This window comes from Tribolium madens, unplaced genomic scaffold, assembly GCF_015345945.1.
Source record: "Tribolium madens isolate multiple individuals breed KSU strain unplaced genomic scaffold, Tmad_KSU_1.1 Scaffold_11;HRSCAF=98;Tcas5.2_LG3b, whole genome shotgun sequence".
Lineage (NCBI taxonomy): Eukaryota > Metazoa > Arthropoda > Insecta > Coleoptera > Tenebrionidae > Tribolium > Tribolium madens.
This window is the reverse complement of record NW_025400975.1, coordinates 9,136,627-9,155,266: the sequence shown is the minus strand read 5'-3', so window position 1 is coordinate 9,155,266 and position 18,640 is coordinate 9,136,627. Positions and strand designations below refer to the sequence as shown.

Here is an 18,640-nt window from a genome sequence, read left to right as displayed (position 1 = left end):
ATAAATAGTTTTTATTAGATATTACTAATAATAATTTTGTTTATTTAATTATGCCATTTAAAACGGCATTTACTTGTTATCTTAGTAAATAAATAACTAATTAAGCATTCATTATTATTTTTTAATTTTATAAATTTGTGAATTTTTTAAAATAATTTGTTTTTTTTCTCAATTGAAAGTAAATGGTCAGGCTCATTATTCCTCGTGAATCACCCTGTATAACAGTGACGAGTGAGAAACAATCAATAAAAAATCAATTAAACGAGACTACTTTTGCCAAGATTGTACAAAACTAGAGCATATGAGACTGAAATTCGTACCAACTGAAATAAAAATTAAAGAAAAAAATTACAAGAGTCTAGATATACGCACCGAAACAAACAAATTGTAATTTAAACAAATCCCAGTACAAATGATACTCTCATTCTTAGTAAAATTCGTCATAAATATCAAAAAAGTTTTAATGTTTTTAAGATTCCAGTAGTACCAAGGAGACCCGGACAAAGTATAAAAAATATTGCCTGTCTAAAATAAAATCAAGAAATAGTATATTACATAACGAGCACGGAAAGTGATAAATAACGCAACTTTCCCGCTTGTGCGTTAGACACTTTCCTGCAAGTTTTGTACACTATTTTTCCTACGACCATAAATAATTTTTTTCTTACAAACATATTTTTTTTTCATAACGATTTATTTTTTATAATGGATACAAAAATACGTTGAATAACGATTTATTTACAAAACATTACATTACATACAAAACATTCGAGTGTGAATTGTGCGTTAGATTTCTAACACACAGTGCGAAAACAAATCGCACAGGTTTTCGACCTCGTACGATATTGCCAATTTTCGAGCATACCAGGTGAATAAAAAGTATGGAAGCAAGCGTTTTTTTCGTAAACTAAGCACTTTACGAAAAAAATAATTAGTGTAGCGTAAAGTACAATTAAAATGTGACCATTTATCAAAAATAACATTTTTCGAAATTTCTTTTAGTTTTCAAGTTCTGAAAAAAAATTTTTTTTTAAACCCACCATGGCAATTTTCTTAATTAAAGATTATGATCTAAAAATGACCTCTAATTAAATAAAATTGTTTTTTAGCCAATACTTTTTTTTAAATTAATTGTTAAAGTTGCGTTCCGAGCTCATCACGAAGATTTTCCGAGCTTAACCGAAGTGGTTGTTTCATGCTTTTCATCATGGGAGAGCGCTGATTTCTATGCAGGTGCTTTGGAGTGGTTACGAATGGACTAAAAATAGAAGAAAATGATTTGTTATTACATTTTTTGAACCAACTTTAACAATTTATTAAAAAAAGTACTGACTAAAAAACAATTCTGTTTAATTAGAGGTCATTTTTAGATCATAATCTTTAATTAAAAAAATTACCATGGTGGGTTGCCATTTAAAAAAAAATTTTTTTTCCAAAACTCGAAAACTAAAAGAAATTTCGAAAAATGTTATTCTTGATAAATGGTCACATTTTAATTGGACTTTACGCTAAACTAATTATTTTTTTCGTAAAGTGCTTAGTTTACGAAAAAACGCTTGCTTCCATACTTTTTATTCACTTGGTATGTAATTGTGCATTATGATCTAGTTTCGTAAATGGTCGTAGGAAAAAGTAATTAAAATATTTGATTACAAACCACATTAATCAGTTGTTGACCATTCCAACAAAACAGTATAGCGCTGCACACAGAACTTACAGCAATCATAAAGATTCTTATTTTTAAAATATTGGTCATGGTGTCCACAAACTACAACATATTTTTACCAATTTTTGAAAAATTTTTCATAAACTTACATTTATGATGAACGCGAAACAGCTAATGAAAAGAAGAAGTCCAAGTAGTAAAAAAAACGGCATTCCTGTCACTGTAAGATTTACACACATTTTCACTAATCTACAAATAATTTATTTAAATAAATTAATTCAATGAAGCTCAGCATTTTACTTTTTTAAAGCGACATGTTGTCTAATACAAGTACCTAACGATTCTCCTATTTTGCGTTGATAGTGAGTGTCTTCTAAGGATTTCCACCGTTTCAAATTATCACTTTGGAATGTTTCAAACAAATATTCTTCAAGGAGAAAGTACTGCAATTGTGCATGTAAAATTGCCCAAACAAACATTAAAAAAACTCTCAACAAATGATAATATAAAAATGGAAAACTGAAAAAATAAAAATAATGAGGAATAAACGACCATTCCCCGAAATATTCCTCAAAAATTCCATAAGAAATAAAAACTTCTCTCTGATCTCCAAAATATGGAGCGTTGATAGTTATTGCACTTGCAATTAAAAGTACAAGACATCCTATGCAGATATTTATAATCCGACATTTTTTCTGGAGCTTCAATTGAGCTTTCTCCCTTATCATACTAATTGACCAACGAATTTTATAATAATATTTTACTACTTCTAGAATATCATTTCCCAAAAAGACAGAAAGAGCTGCAGCGACAATCGCCTTAAAACAAACAAATCATCACAATAAAATTTCAGTTTCAAATTTCACTTACAAGTAAGTAAAGTATTATTGCTGGACTATATCTAATCAAAAGGTTTATATCACAATTTTTGATCATGTAGTATATTAATAAACCGTGAATTAGTGAGGAAAGTGTAATAAGCAAAAGAGTACAAAATGTTATTATTTTGTAATTATGGGCGGTAAAAAAAACAAACGTTCTCAGAATTATGAAAGGATCTGAAATTAATGGATTAATGATTTAGTTATAATTTATTAGCAACCTTTACTACCTTTAAATTCGGCCATTGTGTTAAAAACTCTTCACTGTACTGTAATCAAAATTGTTCTACTCGCACAAATATCGAAAAAGTCATTAAAGATCATCTTAAATTAAAATATTCACAATCACATTATCATTAATCTCTGACTTAATTGCAATGGTACGGTGTTTGATTAACCAGGAATAACAAACAATAATGGATGGTTATATTTTTCCTTTTTTTTCTACATATTCACGGAAAATCCATTAATGGAAAAACGTATTTTATTCTATTATGCGCAGTTTCAGACTTAGTCACAGAACACACAAATTTTGTCTTAATTTATTTGTCAAAAATTGGACTTAATTGTTTTTCCATGTACGCCCACAAAAAAATTACCAAATTATTTATTCCTAGGAAGTAAATAATAGTTATTTATTTAATTATTTATTTTATTTGATCAATTTTTCAGAACAGTGCAATTAAGAGTTTTCGATGGCCGAATTTAAAGATAGTAACCGTTGCTAATAAATTATAACTAATTTTTTTAATGCTCATAATTACAAAATAATAACATTTGCTTTCTCTCTTTTTTTCTTTTTTTTCTTAAACTAGCCAACCAGAATTACAGCAATTTCAATTACGATAAATGTAATTAATTAATGAATGTTGCTTAATCTCAAATATTTTATTCAAAAAACGATCTTTAATAACATTTTGATATTTGTGCGTAGGATTTCAGATCAGTAAAAAGTTTTCAACAACGCATTATGGCCAAATTTAATGGCAATGAATGTAAAATTAATTCATTAATTTTTAGATTCTTTTATCATGATTTCAGTTTACGTTGGAAATTGTTTGTATTACTCACCACAATGCTTTAAAAAAGTTTTAATTTTTCATTTTTATAAAACCAGTATTTTTTAAATATTTATTTATAAGTTGGTGAAATTGGTAATAAATATTATTAACAGTCATGCCGTTTTTTCTACTTTTGAGAGTTTTTCTTTTAATTAGTTGTTTTCAAAAGCAGTCTCGTTTGAAACAACCAAAAACGAAACACTGATTGTTTCTCATTTCTGTTATATTTAATATTTAAAAAAGTCGTGTAGAATTATTTACTGTGACATAATTTCCTTTTCCACAAATTCAAACAATTCATAAACTACAGTTTAATAATGAACATAAAAAGAAAATTCCTTCTTTGCCCTACGTAAAAATGAATTGCGGGAGTGTCGAAGACGCCTCTAGAAATAACTTCCAAAGTCTCAAAAATTATTTATGTGACTTTTTATGTCATATTCGAAATTGCTTATCCAATGACAATCAATAAATTACAGTTTAATAATAAATATAACATTATTTTTGAATCCATTAGGGTCTACATTTAAACATGCTTTTTAATCATTCTTATTAGGAAGATATTGATTGAAAACATAAAAAATCCGTTTCAAAGTATAAAAATAGTTTCAACAAATTAAGTAAAACTCCACTTAAGAACAATATATTATTTATTTTTTAGTATATGTATACAAAATGACGCATAAGCTCTTCAGTTTTTTTTAAATGTGGTTGCAATTTGCAAAAAAAATTGTAGGTGCTTTATTTTTAATATGGTAAAAAGTTTAATTGCTTTAAACAAGACCATTTTTGCGAAGATTATAGAAAACTAAAACATAAGAGGCGGAGATTCGCAACACCTGGAATAAAAATTTAAGTCAAAAAACAAGTCTAAATGCACACACCGAAACAATAAGTTGGTAATCTACACAAATCCCAGCCAAAACAATACTTTCATTTTTGATACAATTCGTCATAAAAATCAAAAAAATTATACGATTGTCACGATTCCAAAAGTACCAAGGAGCTTCAGCCAAAGTAAAAAAAATATTACTCGTCTGAAATAATTGAAAAATAATTTGTACCCAAAAAAGTTAATCTTTTTACAAACCACATTTATCAGTTGTTGACCAATCCAACACAACAAAATACTGATGCATAAATTACTTGCAATATACGAGTAAATTCGTATTTTTGTAATATTGGTCATTGTGTCCGCAAACTGCAACAATTTTTTTACCAATTTTTGAAATATTTGTAAAAAACAAACATTTATGATGAACGCCATACTACTAATAAGAAGAAGTATCCCAAGTAGCACAAACAACGGCAAACCTATTAATGTAATATTCACAATCATTTTCACCAACCTACAAAAAATATATTTAAACACATTGTATTAAAATGCAGAGTTTACAACTTTTTTAAATCATTGTGGTGCTTAATACAAAGCCGCAACGATTTCCTAATTCCTTCTTGATATCGAATGTCTTGTAAATATTTCCAACTTTTTTGATGTTCAATCTCATATATTTGTAACAAATATTCTTCAATTATAGAAAATTGTAACTGTACTTCTAAAATGCCATAAACAAAAAAAAAGCATATTTTTAAGAAATGATAACATAAAAATGTAATTCCTATGAAATAACAAGAGTTGAGAATAAACGACCATTCACCAAAATATTCCTCAAAAACTATAAAACAAATAAAAAAGTCTCTCTGACTTCCAAAACAGGGATAGTTGACAATTGTAGAACTTAAAAAAATTAGCATAACAACTGATGTATAGATATTTATGATCTGGCATTTTCTCTCGAACTTTCTTTGAGCCTTCTTCCGTATCATACCAAGAGGCCAACAAATTTGGTCAAAAAATGTTAAAATTTCAAAAATTTTCTTTTCGAAAACCACAGAAAAAACTACTGTGACAATAGCCTCAAAAAAGACAGTTATTACACTAAAACAACACTTTTTTTACTTACAAATAGGACAAATAGTGTTGTTGGACTATACCTAACTAACAGATTCATGCTAAAATTTTTGTACATGTAGTATATTTGTATAGAGTGAACCAGTGAATAAATTATAATAAGCAAAACATTACAAACTTTTGTTACTTTGTAATTAATGTAATTATTTAAAAATATCTTTCTCAACATGATGAAAGGATCTGAAATTTAACAAATTAACTTGTGATTTATCTCCAGTTATTACCATTGAATTTTGGCCCCATGTTGTGTATTCAAAACCCTTTGCTGTACTGTAATTCCAAATATTGGAAATTCATTAAATAACGTAAAAATAAAATATTTAGCAAAACTCATTAAATCATTATTATCTAACTACAGAAAATTACAGTTACAATTTGTAAATACGATTACCTAGAAACAAAAATTGCTAGTTATTCTTGTTGATTGTTGTATTTAAAAACAACAATAGTTACTTTTTTATACAAAATTAAAAACAAATGATCGTTAATATGAGTGATTCTGAATAACTTTCTTAGTTCTAGAGATATTGCCAATTGCAAGTTTTAAAATTGACACTCTGTATATATTTTAATTGATGATTTACAAAATTTAGTTCAACACTCGGTTCAACAAATTCGTTATTTCTAGAAAGTAAATAAAAAATATTGTAAATATCGGATTATGGAGAATAATTTTTTTTTTTTATTTTCTCTGTTTATTTTTCAAAATTTTTGACCCCTGAAAGCGCTTCTTTATTTTACGGAATATTTAAAGTATGGACAAGTAATTAATTATTTACTCAGAATTTAGCTTTGGCCATTATATTGTGTTGAAAACTTTCCACTATCAATAAACTACAGTTTAACAGTAAATATAATATTATTATATTAGATTATTAAATGCTTTTTTATAATTCATATTGAGAAAAATGGCTTTTGGGGGAACGCTCCAATGGAATGTGTACACTTTGGTTTGGAACCTTGATAAATTGTAGTGAACAAAGATTTACTTTTGTGTTTTATGGGTTGTATAATGTTTACTTGTGATTGTAATTTTTTCTAAGAACTAGACCAAAAACATCAAAAATTGTAACATTTTATACGCAAATATAATTTTATTTATTTAAAAAAAAAATTACATTTGTCGAAATGGACTTGAAATTATAAAATTTTTGTCAAATGAGTCTAGAGATTGGAGACACGGCAATTATCTGAAAACGAGTATTTTTTTATAATTCTACTTATTAAAAATTACTACGTAATATCAAATTCTTGTTATTTGCAAGCATTATATTCGTAAGTAAAATTTTTAAAACAGGTAACTGTTATAAAATTACATTACTTATTCATATTTTGCTAGCTAAAAACTGGAAATGGGTAATTCAATGGACATTCTTTTAAAGTTGAATACAATGTTTTTTTCTACACGTATTAATCATTTGCAACAACAAGATCTTTTTTTGTTACTCAGTCTAATACCTGTCATATTATTTTATAAAGTAAAAATTGAAAAATTGCGATTTGAGGAAAAAAATTTATTTTTTAAAGACCGACAAGTCCGGGATGTAAAAATCTGAAAATCTACTCTAGAAATCTAGACCAAAAAAATATAAATTCTAAAAAAGCATTACTAAAATAGCCTGAAAATTGTTAGTTATTTTTTTGAAGTGAACTTATTATTGCAGAAAAGTTGAAATACGTGTTTTAAACATATTTTGTTATTGCTCTTTCTCACTTTTCATACAAAATTATTTCTTTTATTTAGTCTTGAGTAAATAATAAAGAATTTTTTTCCTTTGAACGGAGTTAATTAAAAACCCACTTTTACATATTCATATGTTGCTAGACGGATAATAAACATAACTAAATTGATATAATTGGTTGACACATGAGAAGTGCAAATATTTCCATAGTATGAAGTGGACAAAAAATCTCCATCAAATACCAACAGTCATTAACAATCACTTATCTCATTTAAATTGGTATTGATATTCCGCATTGGTACATACTGGTACATTTTGCCATACAAAATTGGGCTAAATTACCCAAAAATTAAATTAAAGTAAATTTGAAAAAGTAAAGGTTAAATCATTTAAAATATAATAAACAAGTTGCGTGTTGAAAATAACTGCAATTTAGTAAAACCAATTTTTTACGCAAGAACGGTTAACGTAGTAAATAAATGTGAGAAAGCCAAAACAACAAATAGAACAAAAAAAATGTATGATTTTTTTAGTAATGCAAATAAGATTTTTTGTCAGATAATTGTTTTGAGCTGACCAAACATTTATTTTATTTCAAATATAGACCATAGGAAATAAAATCAATTCAAAAACAAAGAGAAAATAATTAAAAAAATAAATGGGTTTTTTCATTGTATTCTGCTTAATAAAATTTTATACGTCTAGATAACCACGTTTCCATTTGTGGAAAAATTACGAATCTGTTTAAACGTGATTTTTTTAGACAATTAAATGCCTATTTGCTGAACTATTTAACGATACGTGTATTATGTACATATGTAAATTTTTTAAAACTAAATTAAAATTCTCCTACGTGGAATAGTTTTCCTTGATTTTTTCAAAATTGAGTGCACTTGGAGTATTTTTAGTTCAATAAAATACCGCCATAAGGGATCATTTAATGGGGGTACTTAATTTTTGATTGCTTTTGATTGGACGAAGTGGTTAGCATTAAATAATTCTCGCCATTAAACAAAATGACTTTTAAATTATTCTCTCTTCCTTCGGCTTTTATCTAAACATACTATACAGACTTTTTATTTGCAAGATTTTAAAAATTGCAAAAGCAAATCTAAATTGATGTTATTTCGTTTGTTTTATTCGACTTATCGCGTTTTTTAGTAAAAGTTTGACAAAAAATAAGTCAGAAAACATAAAATTTGGTCGAAAACAGCGTTACTTTACTCTTTTTAAGTCTCTAAACACATTTTTTAACAGAAGTCTTAGTTTTTTTTGCGAGATTTTGCTAAAAGAAACTAAAAGAAATAAGAAACCAAGTCATTATTATTACGTTTTAGGAATTTTATCATGTTTTTCAGGTAAAAATGTAAACATGTCGCAAAATTTCATTAAAAACAAACCAAAAAATTATAGAATTAGACCAAAAATATTGTTATTTTTGCTTTTTTCGAAGTGTTTAGAACGTTTTTTAAGTCAGAAGCAAAACTATTTTGACAAATTTCGGTCAAAAATTGTGTTATTTTTGAAGCATGTTTTTGGAATAAGTTTTTTTCAAAAAAAAATTCGCTCAAATTGAGTAAAAATATAATAAATTACTATTATTAATTTTAGTTTGTTGTTGAACTAGGAACTTTTATTTGCAAGATCTTGTCAAAACAAACCTAAAAATTGCAAAAACAAATCTAAATTGATGTTATTTCCTTTGTTTTATTTGATTTATCGCGTATTTTAGTAAAAAATAAGTCAAAAAACACAAAATTTGGTCGAAAACAGCCTTACTTTACTGTTTTCAAGTCTCTAAACACATTTTTTTTAACCGAAGTCTTAGTTTTTTTGCGAGATTTTGCTAAAACAAACTAAAAAATAAGAAACAATGTCATTATTTTTGCGTTTTAGGTATTTTAGCATGTTTTTCAGGTAAAAACGTAAACAATGTCGCAAAATTTCATTAAAAACAAACCAAAAAATTATAGAATTAGACTAAAAATAATGTTATTTTTGCTTTTTTCGAAGAGTTTAGAACTTTTTTTGAGTCAGAAGCAGAACTATTTTGAAAAATTTTGGTCAAAACTTTTTTTTTTCAAAAAATTTCGCTAAAATTGAGTAAACTTATAAATTTGATTAAAATTGGTATGTATTATTAATTTTAGATTGCTTTTGAACCAGGGACTTTTTATTTGCAAGATCTTGTAAAAACAATCCTAAAAATTGCAAAAACAAATATAAATTGATGTTATTCTGTTTGTTTTAATTGATTTATCGCGTTTTTTAGTAAAAGTTTGACAAAAAGTAAGTCAAAAAACACAAAATTTGGTCGAAAATAGCGTTACTTTACCCTTTTCAAGTCTCTAAACACACTTTTTAACCAAAGTCTTAGGTTTTTGCGAGATTTTGCTAAAAGAAACTAAAAAAATAAGCAACCAAGTCATTATTTTTGCGTTTTGGCCATTTTAGCATGTTTTTCAGGTAAAAACATGTCGCAAAATTTCATTAAAAACAAACCAAAAAATTATAGAATTAGACCAAAAATAGTATAGTTTTATTTTTGCTTTTTTCGAAGAGTTTAGAACGGTTTTTAATTCAGAAGCAGAACTATTTTAATAAATTTACCGAAATTGTGTTATTTTTGAATTTGTAATGTTCAAGTATGATTTTCGAATAAGTTTTTTCAAAAAATTTCGCTAAAATTGAGTAAAAATTTAATATTAAAATTGGTATTATTGATTTTTGTTTCTTTTTTAAACCAGGGAGTTTTTATTTGTAAGATTTTGTCAAAACAAACTTAAAAATTGCAAAAACAAATTTAAATTGATTTGTTTGTTTTATTCGATTTATCGCGTATTTTTGTAAAAAATAAGTCAAAAAACAGTGTTAATTTACCCTTTTCAAATCTCGAAACACATTTTTTAACAGAAGTCTTAGTTTTTTTGCGAGATTTTGCCAAGAAAAACTAAAAAAATAAGCAACCAAGTCATTATTTTTGCGTTTTAGGTATTTTAGTATGTAAACATGTCGCAAAATTTCATTAAAAGCAAACCAAAAAATTGTGGAATTAGAGAATTATGTTAAAAACGTAATCTTTGACAGTTTTAGAAAAAATTAAATTCTAAGTTTGTAATCTAGTAAAATTACGAGTAAATCTGGCAACTTTTTGAGCTCAGATACGGTAACACTGAATTTATGTCAAAAAAAAAGTTGAAATTTATTTTTGGCGTCAATTTTCTGAAACAATAATACGGTTTTTTTTGTATATTTTTCTCCAATTACCTCAATTACGTTAAAAAATTCACTCTAGGACTACTTCCAATTCAGGTATTTGTTGACAATCATAACAAGAAATTCGAATCGTAAATATTTACTGATATTTGACAATCCGTTCCACGTGTTGGGCGTATCGCGTGTTTTCAAAAAACAACAAAATAATTCAAAAACGAAGAGAAAAATAAGTTTGCGTGCTCGAAACTGATCAGTTTTTCATGAAGGTCAGTCAATTGCTGAAGGATAATTCGTCAGGATAAAGGATATGGACTGTGTAACACATTAAATGTCCATTATGAATAAAACATCTCTCCCTTGCGCATGTGTGGCAAAGGAGGGGAACCAAGTGCATAAAGACAGTCATCGACAAGTGCGTATTCACAGTGGTTCCAAATCCGCTACTTTCACATGGTGTATTAAACGTTTATTTATAAACAAAACAACACAGCTGATCACAAGGTGAGTCGACACTTCTTGTTTTTTTTTTAATACGAAATAAAGGATTTTTCGTTGATTTCTTACCATGAATGAAGCAATCAATGAAAGGGATCGTCCCTGTTTTTACTACAAAGATTCTTGAAAGAAATTAAAACAGTGGAATGACCTTTTGGTCAGAAATTGGGTCAAAATTGTGTTGATAAAGAAGCAGTTTAATGCGCTTTCAACACGACCACAGATGATAGTGAAAGTGGAAGAAATAAACTCAAGAAAGTGATGACTCTGATGACAGTCATTAATTAAAGTGTAATCAAAAGAGTTTTAAACTTATTCCTCATTTTTTTCAATTTATTGCAAATAATTTAACAGAGAAAGGAGCTGAGGTAAAATGAAAAAAAAGTCTTTTCTACTCATCTATTAAATTTTGCTCCTATTTGACCTTGTCAATCAAATTAATTTGTCAAAAAAAAAAACATGAAGTTGTTGACTTGAAGGAAAATTTCATATTCAAGAATAATTAATTATACAATGTGTTTAAAAAAGATTGTTTGTGAACATGTGTGAGCGAAATGCAATTATTAATTTAAATAATTTTTTGAATGGGATGTTTTATTTTATTTTTATTTAAAAAAATGCTGGAGTAAATTGGGTCCGCATTGGGCCTCTTGAAACTGGTCATTTTACACTTGAGTTTGTTTTGTTATTGCAAAAACAAATCTAAATTGATGTTATTTTGTTTGTTTTATTCGATTTATCGCGTTTTTTAGTAAAAGTTTGACAAAAAATAAGTCTAAAAACACTAAATTTGGTCGAAAATATCGTTATTTTACCTTTTTCTAAACACATTTTTTAACCGAAGTCTTAGTTTTTTTGCGAGATTTTGCTAAAAGAAACAAAAAAAAAAAGAAACCAAGTCATTATTTTTGCGTTTTGGGTATTTTACCATGTTCTTCAGGTAAAAACGTAAACATGTCGCAAAATTTTATTAAAAACAAACCAAAAAATTATAGAATTAGACCAAAAATAGTGTTATTTTTGCTTTTTTCGAAGAGTTTAGAACGTTTTCTGAGTCGGAAGCAGAATCATAAGTAATCATAAGAGTTTTAAACTTATTCCTCATTTTTTTTCAATTTATTTCAAATAATTTAACAGAGATAGAAGCTAAGGTGCAATTTAAAAAAATGTTTTTTTTACTCATTATTAAATTTTGTTCTTACATGGCCTTGTCAATCAAATTAATTTGTAAAAAAAACATGAAGTTGTTGATATTCAAGAATAATTAATTATACAATGTGTTTAAAAAAGATTGTTTGTGAACATGTGTGAGAACTTGGAGCGAAATGCAATTATTAATTTAAAAATTTTTTTGAATGGGATATTTTTTTTTATTTTAAAAAATGCTGGAGTAAATGGGGTCTGTATTGGGCCTCTTGAAAGTGGTCATTTTACGCTCGAGTTTGTTTTGTTGTGTGAAATGGGGGTAACGAGCGTTTAATGATCTCATTGTCTCTACAAGTATCAGATACGCTATCACCGAAGATTAAACATTTATTTTTCTAATCGTGTTTTGGATATTACAAAACAAATTGACTTTGTTACAAATAATTATCATTCAATCGGGAATTTTCCTCGATTTGTTGTTTATAAGATTTCTTTGTTAATTATCTCATGTTGAGATTCTTTGGCCTATTTTCGAAGTAATCAATTCGGGTCCTGTTTAATCGTTTAATGTTGTTGAAATTGATTTTTCTGGTTTTTGTGTAATTTGCATCCAGTTTTTATGACGATAACCCAATAATTATCACTGATAAAGTAATCACATGATAAGTCTTGCTTCAATAAAAAATAAATTCAAAGGACATAATTATTATTTTAATTGTTATTATTCAAGTTCAAGTGATTGGAACAAATAGTAATTTTCAAATCAAATGATAATTGATTAGTACTCGGGTAGAGATTTTAATCATCAAATCTCAATCTTTTCTTATCAATAAATACCTTATTTTCACGAATTACATAATATTTTTTTTGGAGTTAAACAAATGGGATTTAAATTGTCTACCTATACTCATTACGATTACAAAGCTGTGTTAATAATGATTTTACTGGTAATTTCCAGATCTTATGTAACTATTAACACAAGAATGATAATGAAGAAGTTGGAATTTTTTTACTGTTGATCCAGGTAGTTTTACCTTACAAGTGATTTTGTACTGACCCCAAAACACGTCAAAAATTGAATGAAAAAAGAACAAAATGTTTCTACATTTATGTTATTTTTATTGCGTAATTATCTCATAACAATTTATTTATTGAAAAGTTAAAAAAATTTATCGCGTATATTGTTTACAGGGATTAGCTAAAAGTGATATTTATCACAGCGAAATTATTTTCAAAAAAATCTTAGTACAATTATAATACAGGCTGGTCCAAAACTTATAGGTTTGCAATGGCTATAAAAATTCTATTCAAAAATAAAATTAATTAATTGTTTAAACTTTTGAGATTACCATATTAATAATTTTTTTCTTAAATTATTTATTGTTTTTCAAAGATATGTTTATGCTTTTTATAAATGTACAAAAAATTTATTAAAAATGTTACAATTGATGCTAAAAAAATCATAAACTTTATCTGTTGTCAAAACTTCTTTGAGACTCAATTTTGCAAATTTAAATCAAATTTTTCAAATCTAGTGATTTTCTTGGTGAAAAACTCTAAACAAATAGAAATTTGGCTATTTGCGGTATTATTTTTGCAAAATTTCTCAATTTTTTCTTGGTGAAAAACAGGCGAAAAAATTCATGAGACTTAATTTTGCAAATTTAAATCAAATTTTTCAAATTTAGTGATTTTCTTGGTAAAAAACTCTCTGAACAGATAAAAATTTTGTTATTTTCTGTACTATTTTTGCCAAATCTCTTACATTTAGGGTGTTCTCTTGGTGAAAAACAGGCGAAAAGGCTCATTTGAAACTTAATTTTGCAAATTTAAATTAAATTTTCAAATTTTATGAGTTTCTTATTACTGAAATTTGTTTTATAAATTTAACACATTTTGGACCCATTTTTGCAATTTTCTGAATTATTTTTGTTGAAAAACAGGCAAAAATACTTATTTGAGACTTGAGTTTGCAAATATAAATCATAAAAAAAATAGGCAAATTAATCCAATTTCAGACCTTATTGCGTAAGTTGCAAGGTTATTTAAGCCAAGTCCTTCGAATTTATAGTCACTCTCTCAATAAAAAACCGTTTTTATTTAAGAAAAAAAATATTGCTATGGTAATCTCAAAATTTAACCATTTAACTAAAATAAAAAATATTTTGGCATCGCTCCTTGACAGTTTTTAACAATTTATTAATTTATTTCCAAAAGGAACTGGTAGTTTACTCAAAAAAATTCTTTAAGTAATTCTTGTAATCAAACATTTTTTGCATTTTTTTAAATGTTACAATTTATCTTAAAAAAAACTACAAACTTTATCTGCTGTCAAAACTTTCTTCTTCTTTAGCTAGAAAATAATCTTGTTTTTATCTTTTTTATAAATAGTGAGAGTTTTATCAGTTTCTTTGAGAGTTTTGTTGACTTATTCAATTTTTTTATTACATTTTATAACAAAATCAGTCATTTTTTAAGTGCTTTGTTTCAAAAATAGAAAATGAAGCAAACATTCATTTAAACAAATCCCACACCTTGACTAATGAAATTTTACCATTGCACGCATCCGGTGCGTGATTCTCAATTTTAAACATTTTTAAATAAGCGACACCACTGAAATAGAAAACACATTTCTCACTAATTACCTATTGATACGCAAGTTAAAATTCGTCATTTGCAAACAATTTATTAATAAATGTAACACACATCGTTTACACTAACTGAAAATTTTCCACATAAACTTGAGTTTACACTCACTAATAATAAAAATTAGTAGTTTGTTGTGTAAATTTCCCTGAAAAAAGGTGATAAAAGAGGCGTCTCTCCTGAAATTATCATTCAGTGTTGGTCATTACAGCAAAATGGTAAGAAATTAATTCATTTAGGTCAGCTTTTCTTTGTTATTGTTCGTCGTTGTTGTTGATTGAAAACAGTTGTTTTCTTGCATAAATAATGTTATTTGGTTTTTCCTGAAAATTTCGACGCTTAGGACGCCGCCGACGCCGCCACGTGTGGATCAGCTGACACGAGGTCATTTCATGTTTCAAACGAATTTAACTCGACACAGCATGTGGAGCTGCAACATTTTTATTGTTGTGTGGTGTAGTGCGTTGACTCTTGTTTTAACACAAAGACATTCATTGATTTGATTCGAAAATTTGCCCAAGTTTTAAGCTTTAAAGTATGTGTGAGTAAAAATAGCAATCAGAATTTGTCATTTCCAATCGCTAAAACACAGAATTTGTGTCAGTGTTTTTCCTTGTTTTTACCAACAATTCAGAGTAATTCAAAACAGCAGTTCGTTTCGATGATAATTTTATTAATTTTACGAGGTCTCTTGTGAAAATTTCCATTACAAGTTGCCAAAAGCAGATGTGGGTGCAAATTATAAATAAATTTCAAACTATTTGACATTAAAAATTCACTTAATTCAGACGTGACTTGCAAATTTTTTCGTAAATTCTCTTCCTGCTAGACGAAGTTTTATGATAAAATTAAGTTAGAAAAACAGTGTCCTTGGCCATGAGTGACCTATATCGTTATCGATGGCATTTTGCAGACACAAATCTATAATTTTCAATGGTTCAAAGTTTGAGTTTAGTTAAAAATATTCATATTTGGTTTTCTTAAGCTGGAATTACTGCCAAGTTTAATGTTATCTTGTACTAAAAATAGCAGTTTCGATGAAAAACAATTTATCTGTGGTGATGGAATTTGGATTTAGATATATTTGCAGAATAAAACAAAAGTGGTAAAGTACATAATTTTAATTTTATTGTTTTTCCAAATAAACATTAGAGTAATAAAAAAAAATTTAATAGCCGACTATTAGAAACAATATCTTAATCTCTTGCTGTGGAATTTGCCAGTTTTTAGTACGGAAAACATACCATTGATTGATTAAAACTGATTAAATTTTATTGCTTATTACCACACTTGACTTTTTAATTACACTTAAAACAGCTGTTGAACAGCAACATTTTTGTGGGTAAAAATTTGTTTTTTTTTATTTGTATTTTTCCCTCATGAAAAGGAAATTTTTCAGCTACTTTGTCAATATATACATAATCCAAACAAAGGATTAATATGATATACAAGCTGCAAGCTGGTTATATCTGCCACTTGAATCATACAGATAAAGTTTATAATTTTTTTTTTGTAAATCTCACTTTTTTGTTAAAAAATATTTGACTTACAAGAATTACTTAAAGAATTTTTTTGAGTAAACTACCAGTTTCTTTTTCAAATAAATTAATAAATGTTTAAAGGCTGTAAAGGAGCGATTCCATTTTTAATTAATTGGTTAAACTTTTGAGATTACCATACTATTTTTTTTTTCTTAAATAAAAACGGTTTTTTATTGAGAGAGTGACTATAAATTCGAAGGACTTGGCTTAAATAACCTTGAAACTTACGCAATAAGATCTAAAATTGGATTAATTTGCCTATTTTTTTGTGATTTAAATTTGCAAACTCAAGTCTCAAATAAGTTTTTTGCCTGTTTTTCAACAAAAATAATTCAGAAAATTGCAAAAATGGGTCCAAAATGTGTTAAATTTATAAAACAAATTTCAGTAATAAGAAACTCATAAAATTTGAAAAATTAATTTAAATTTGCAAAATTAAGTTTCAAATGAGCCTTTTCGCCTGTTTCTCACCAAGAGAACACCCTAAATGTTCTTACATTTGGCAAAAATAGTACAGAAAATAACAAAATTTTCATCTGTTCAGAGTTTTTTACCAAGAAAATCACTAAATTTGAAAAATTTGATTTAAATTTGCAAAATTAAGTCTCAAAAAGTTTTGCTAACAGATAAAGTTTATAATTTTTTTAACATTAATTGTAACATTTTTAATAAATTTTTTGTACATTTAAAAAAATGCATAAACATATCTTTGTAAAACAATAAATAAAAAACCGGTTTTTATTTTCGAAAAAAATTATTAGTATGGTAATCTCAAAAGTTTAAACAATTAATTAAAATAAAAAATATTTTGGCATCGCTCCTTTACAACCTTTAAACATTTATTAATTTATTTACAAAAAAAACTGGTAGTTTACTCAAAAAAATTCTATAATTCTTGTAAGTCAAACATTTTTTAACAAAAAGTGTGAGGTTTACAAAAAAATGTTTGCACAGTAACAAGCAAAAATTGTAGTAGGTTTCCATTAAAAAAAATTGTTACTATGTTTATCTCGTAAGTATAAACAATTAATTAATAATTTTTTTAATAGCATTTTTATAGCCATATAAATTTATTTCCCAAAAAAATTGATAGTTTCGCCAGAATAAACTCGTTTCCAGACTTTTGGACCACCCTGTATGATGAGTTTGCGTATTTTAGTCTTTCTTTTAACTCATTGTTCTGTCTCTGATAATAAAAATGTTGTAAATTTATCATAAAAAATCCAGTGTGAAAAATAAAAATCCCGAATTCTTCCATTCTCACACAATTGAGATTGTTTGGTTATCACTAGTAACTCGCGTGAATAACACGTGAAGTGTATTTATCACTAAATTTATCAAACAGTTAGAGACAAGTTGGCTACTTGCATTATTTAACAGCTTTTCTAGTTGCTAGTGAAAAAAAATTCCTCAAGGATAACCACAAAAATTGATCGATGTCAAGAATGTTTGTATTAATATTTACAGTCAGGTTATTGTTCGCGGGGGTTCTATTTATCGTCAATTAATTAAAATTATATAACATTGAAAGGTTAAAAGTTATTGTCGATAAGTGATGAGGATATATCGCAAACTTTGGGAAAAGTTTTATGAGTTTTGGTGATAATTTCGACACTCACGTAGAGAATTATTTTATTAATTGAGTGATGTAACCGGTAAAATTTATTTCAGTTGTAATTAAACTCAACATGACAACAAATGATGTATAATTATTTTGTTATTGAACAAAAACGTGTAATTTATGCAACAAAAAATTTACATAATGTCGTAGTAATTTGTTGACCTAGAAGTTATGATTCACAAAAAATGTGTAACGCAATAACTGATTTTGAATAATTTCTTTTGTAAAATTTCATTTTTAGTAGGAATTTTATTAAATGTGAACATTGAGTAATTACTTTGTTGACATGAACGACATGAAAATTACTTAACACAAGGTTCATTTAATGAGAAGTATCAAGTGCCAAATGTATAAATAGGAAATGGTTGGTTATGCTTTATATAAACCCTTTTAATGCTAATTAATTCGTTTAATTCGTTCGTTTTTGACCTTTTAATTGGGGACGTAGTTTTTTTTACAAATTAATACAAATCATAATTTAAATAAAAGAAGAAAATGAATTAAAAAAATATTGTGTTTAAAAAATTATCATTTGAAAAATTAAACTGTTGACAATTATGAACGCTTTAGTAGTAAATATTTGCTACCTGTTTTATTTAAGTTCACATTGTATACCAAGTGAATAAAAAATATGAAACTATCAAGAAAAAAATTTTTCGATTTCGTTTTTATTTTTGAGTTCTACAAATTTTTTTATTTTTTTAAATATCAGT

The 18,640-nt window shown here is 26.5% G+C and overlaps 3 protein-coding genes across 5 annotated transcripts in view; 1 reads left to right on the top strand and 2 right to left on the bottom strand.

Annotated features, from left to right (window-relative positions):
• Nucleotides 1-257: 257 nt before the first annotated feature.
• Nucleotides 258-1,941, bottom strand: LOC123005721. Its single transcript, XM_044399629.1, has 4 exons — nucleotides 1,816-1,941; nucleotides 1,658-1,768; nucleotides 373-525; nucleotides 258-323 (listed from the first exon to the last, which is right to left on the bottom strand). The coding sequence occupies exons 1-4, from the start codon at nucleotides 1,903-1,905 to the stop codon at nucleotides 258-260; spliced, it is 420 nt and encodes a 139-aa protein (XP_044255564.1). The 5' UTR covers nucleotides 1,906-1,941.
• A 2,440-nt stretch (nucleotides 1,942-4,381) lies between these two features.
• Nucleotides 4,382-5,620, bottom strand: LOC123006532. The gene is made up of 6 exons (XM_044401080.1): nucleotides 5,604-5,620; nucleotides 5,008-5,547; nucleotides 4,858-4,957; nucleotides 4,699-4,809; nucleotides 4,493-4,645; nucleotides 4,382-4,447 (listed from the first exon to the last, which is right to left on the bottom strand). Exons 1-6 carry the CDS (start codon nucleotides 5,618-5,620, stop codon nucleotides 4,382-4,384), a joined length of 987 nt encoding a protein of 328 aa, XP_044257015.1.
• A 5,249-nt stretch (nucleotides 5,621-10,869) lies between these two features.
• LOC123003931 (glutamine synthetase 2 cytoplasmic-like) overlaps nucleotides 10,870-18,640 on the top strand; it is a 15,865-nt gene continuing 8,094 nt past the window's right edge. The window contains exon 1 of one of the 3 annotated variants that reach the window (XM_044397009.1): nucleotides 10,870-10,979. Coding sequence is in view for 1 of the 3 variants with exons in the window: in XM_044397000.1 (XP_044252935.1) it covers nucleotides 14,981-14,983 (3 nt within the window). In the remaining 2 variants the exon portion in view is untranslated. Of the gene's footprint in view, nucleotides 10,980-14,959; nucleotides 14,984-15,155; nucleotides 15,301-18,640 lie in introns of those variants that run through there. The other 2 variants (XM_044397000.1, XM_044397017.1) reach the window with 2 other exon arrangements.

What these genes read in the sequence shown, in the direction of transcription:
- LOC123005721 (XM_044399629.1), bottom strand. Translation starts at nt 1,905, where the DNA reads ATGTGTGTAAATCTTACAGTGACAGGAATGCCGTTTTTTTTACTACTT. An exon ending in GTCAACAACTGATTAATGTG is followed by an intron (nt 526 to 1,657) that starts GTTTGTAATCAA and finishes ATTTTATTTTAG; the next exon opens with ACAGGCAATATTTTTTATAC. An exon ending in ATTACAATTTGTTTGTTTCG is followed by an intron (nt 324 to 372) that starts GTGCGTATATCT and finishes TTTTTATTTCAG; the next exon opens with TTGGTACGAATTTCAGTCTC.
- LOC123006532 (XM_044401080.1), bottom strand. An exon ending in GTCAACAACTGATAAATGTG is followed by an intron (nt 4,646 to 4,698) that starts GTTTGTAAAAAG and finishes CAATTATTTCAG; the next exon opens with ACGAGTAATATTTTTTTTAC. An exon ending in ATTACCAACTTATTGTTTCG is followed by an intron (nt 4,448 to 4,492) that starts GTGTGTGCATTT and finishes TTTTTATTCCAG; the next exon opens with GTGTTGCGAATCTCCGCCTC.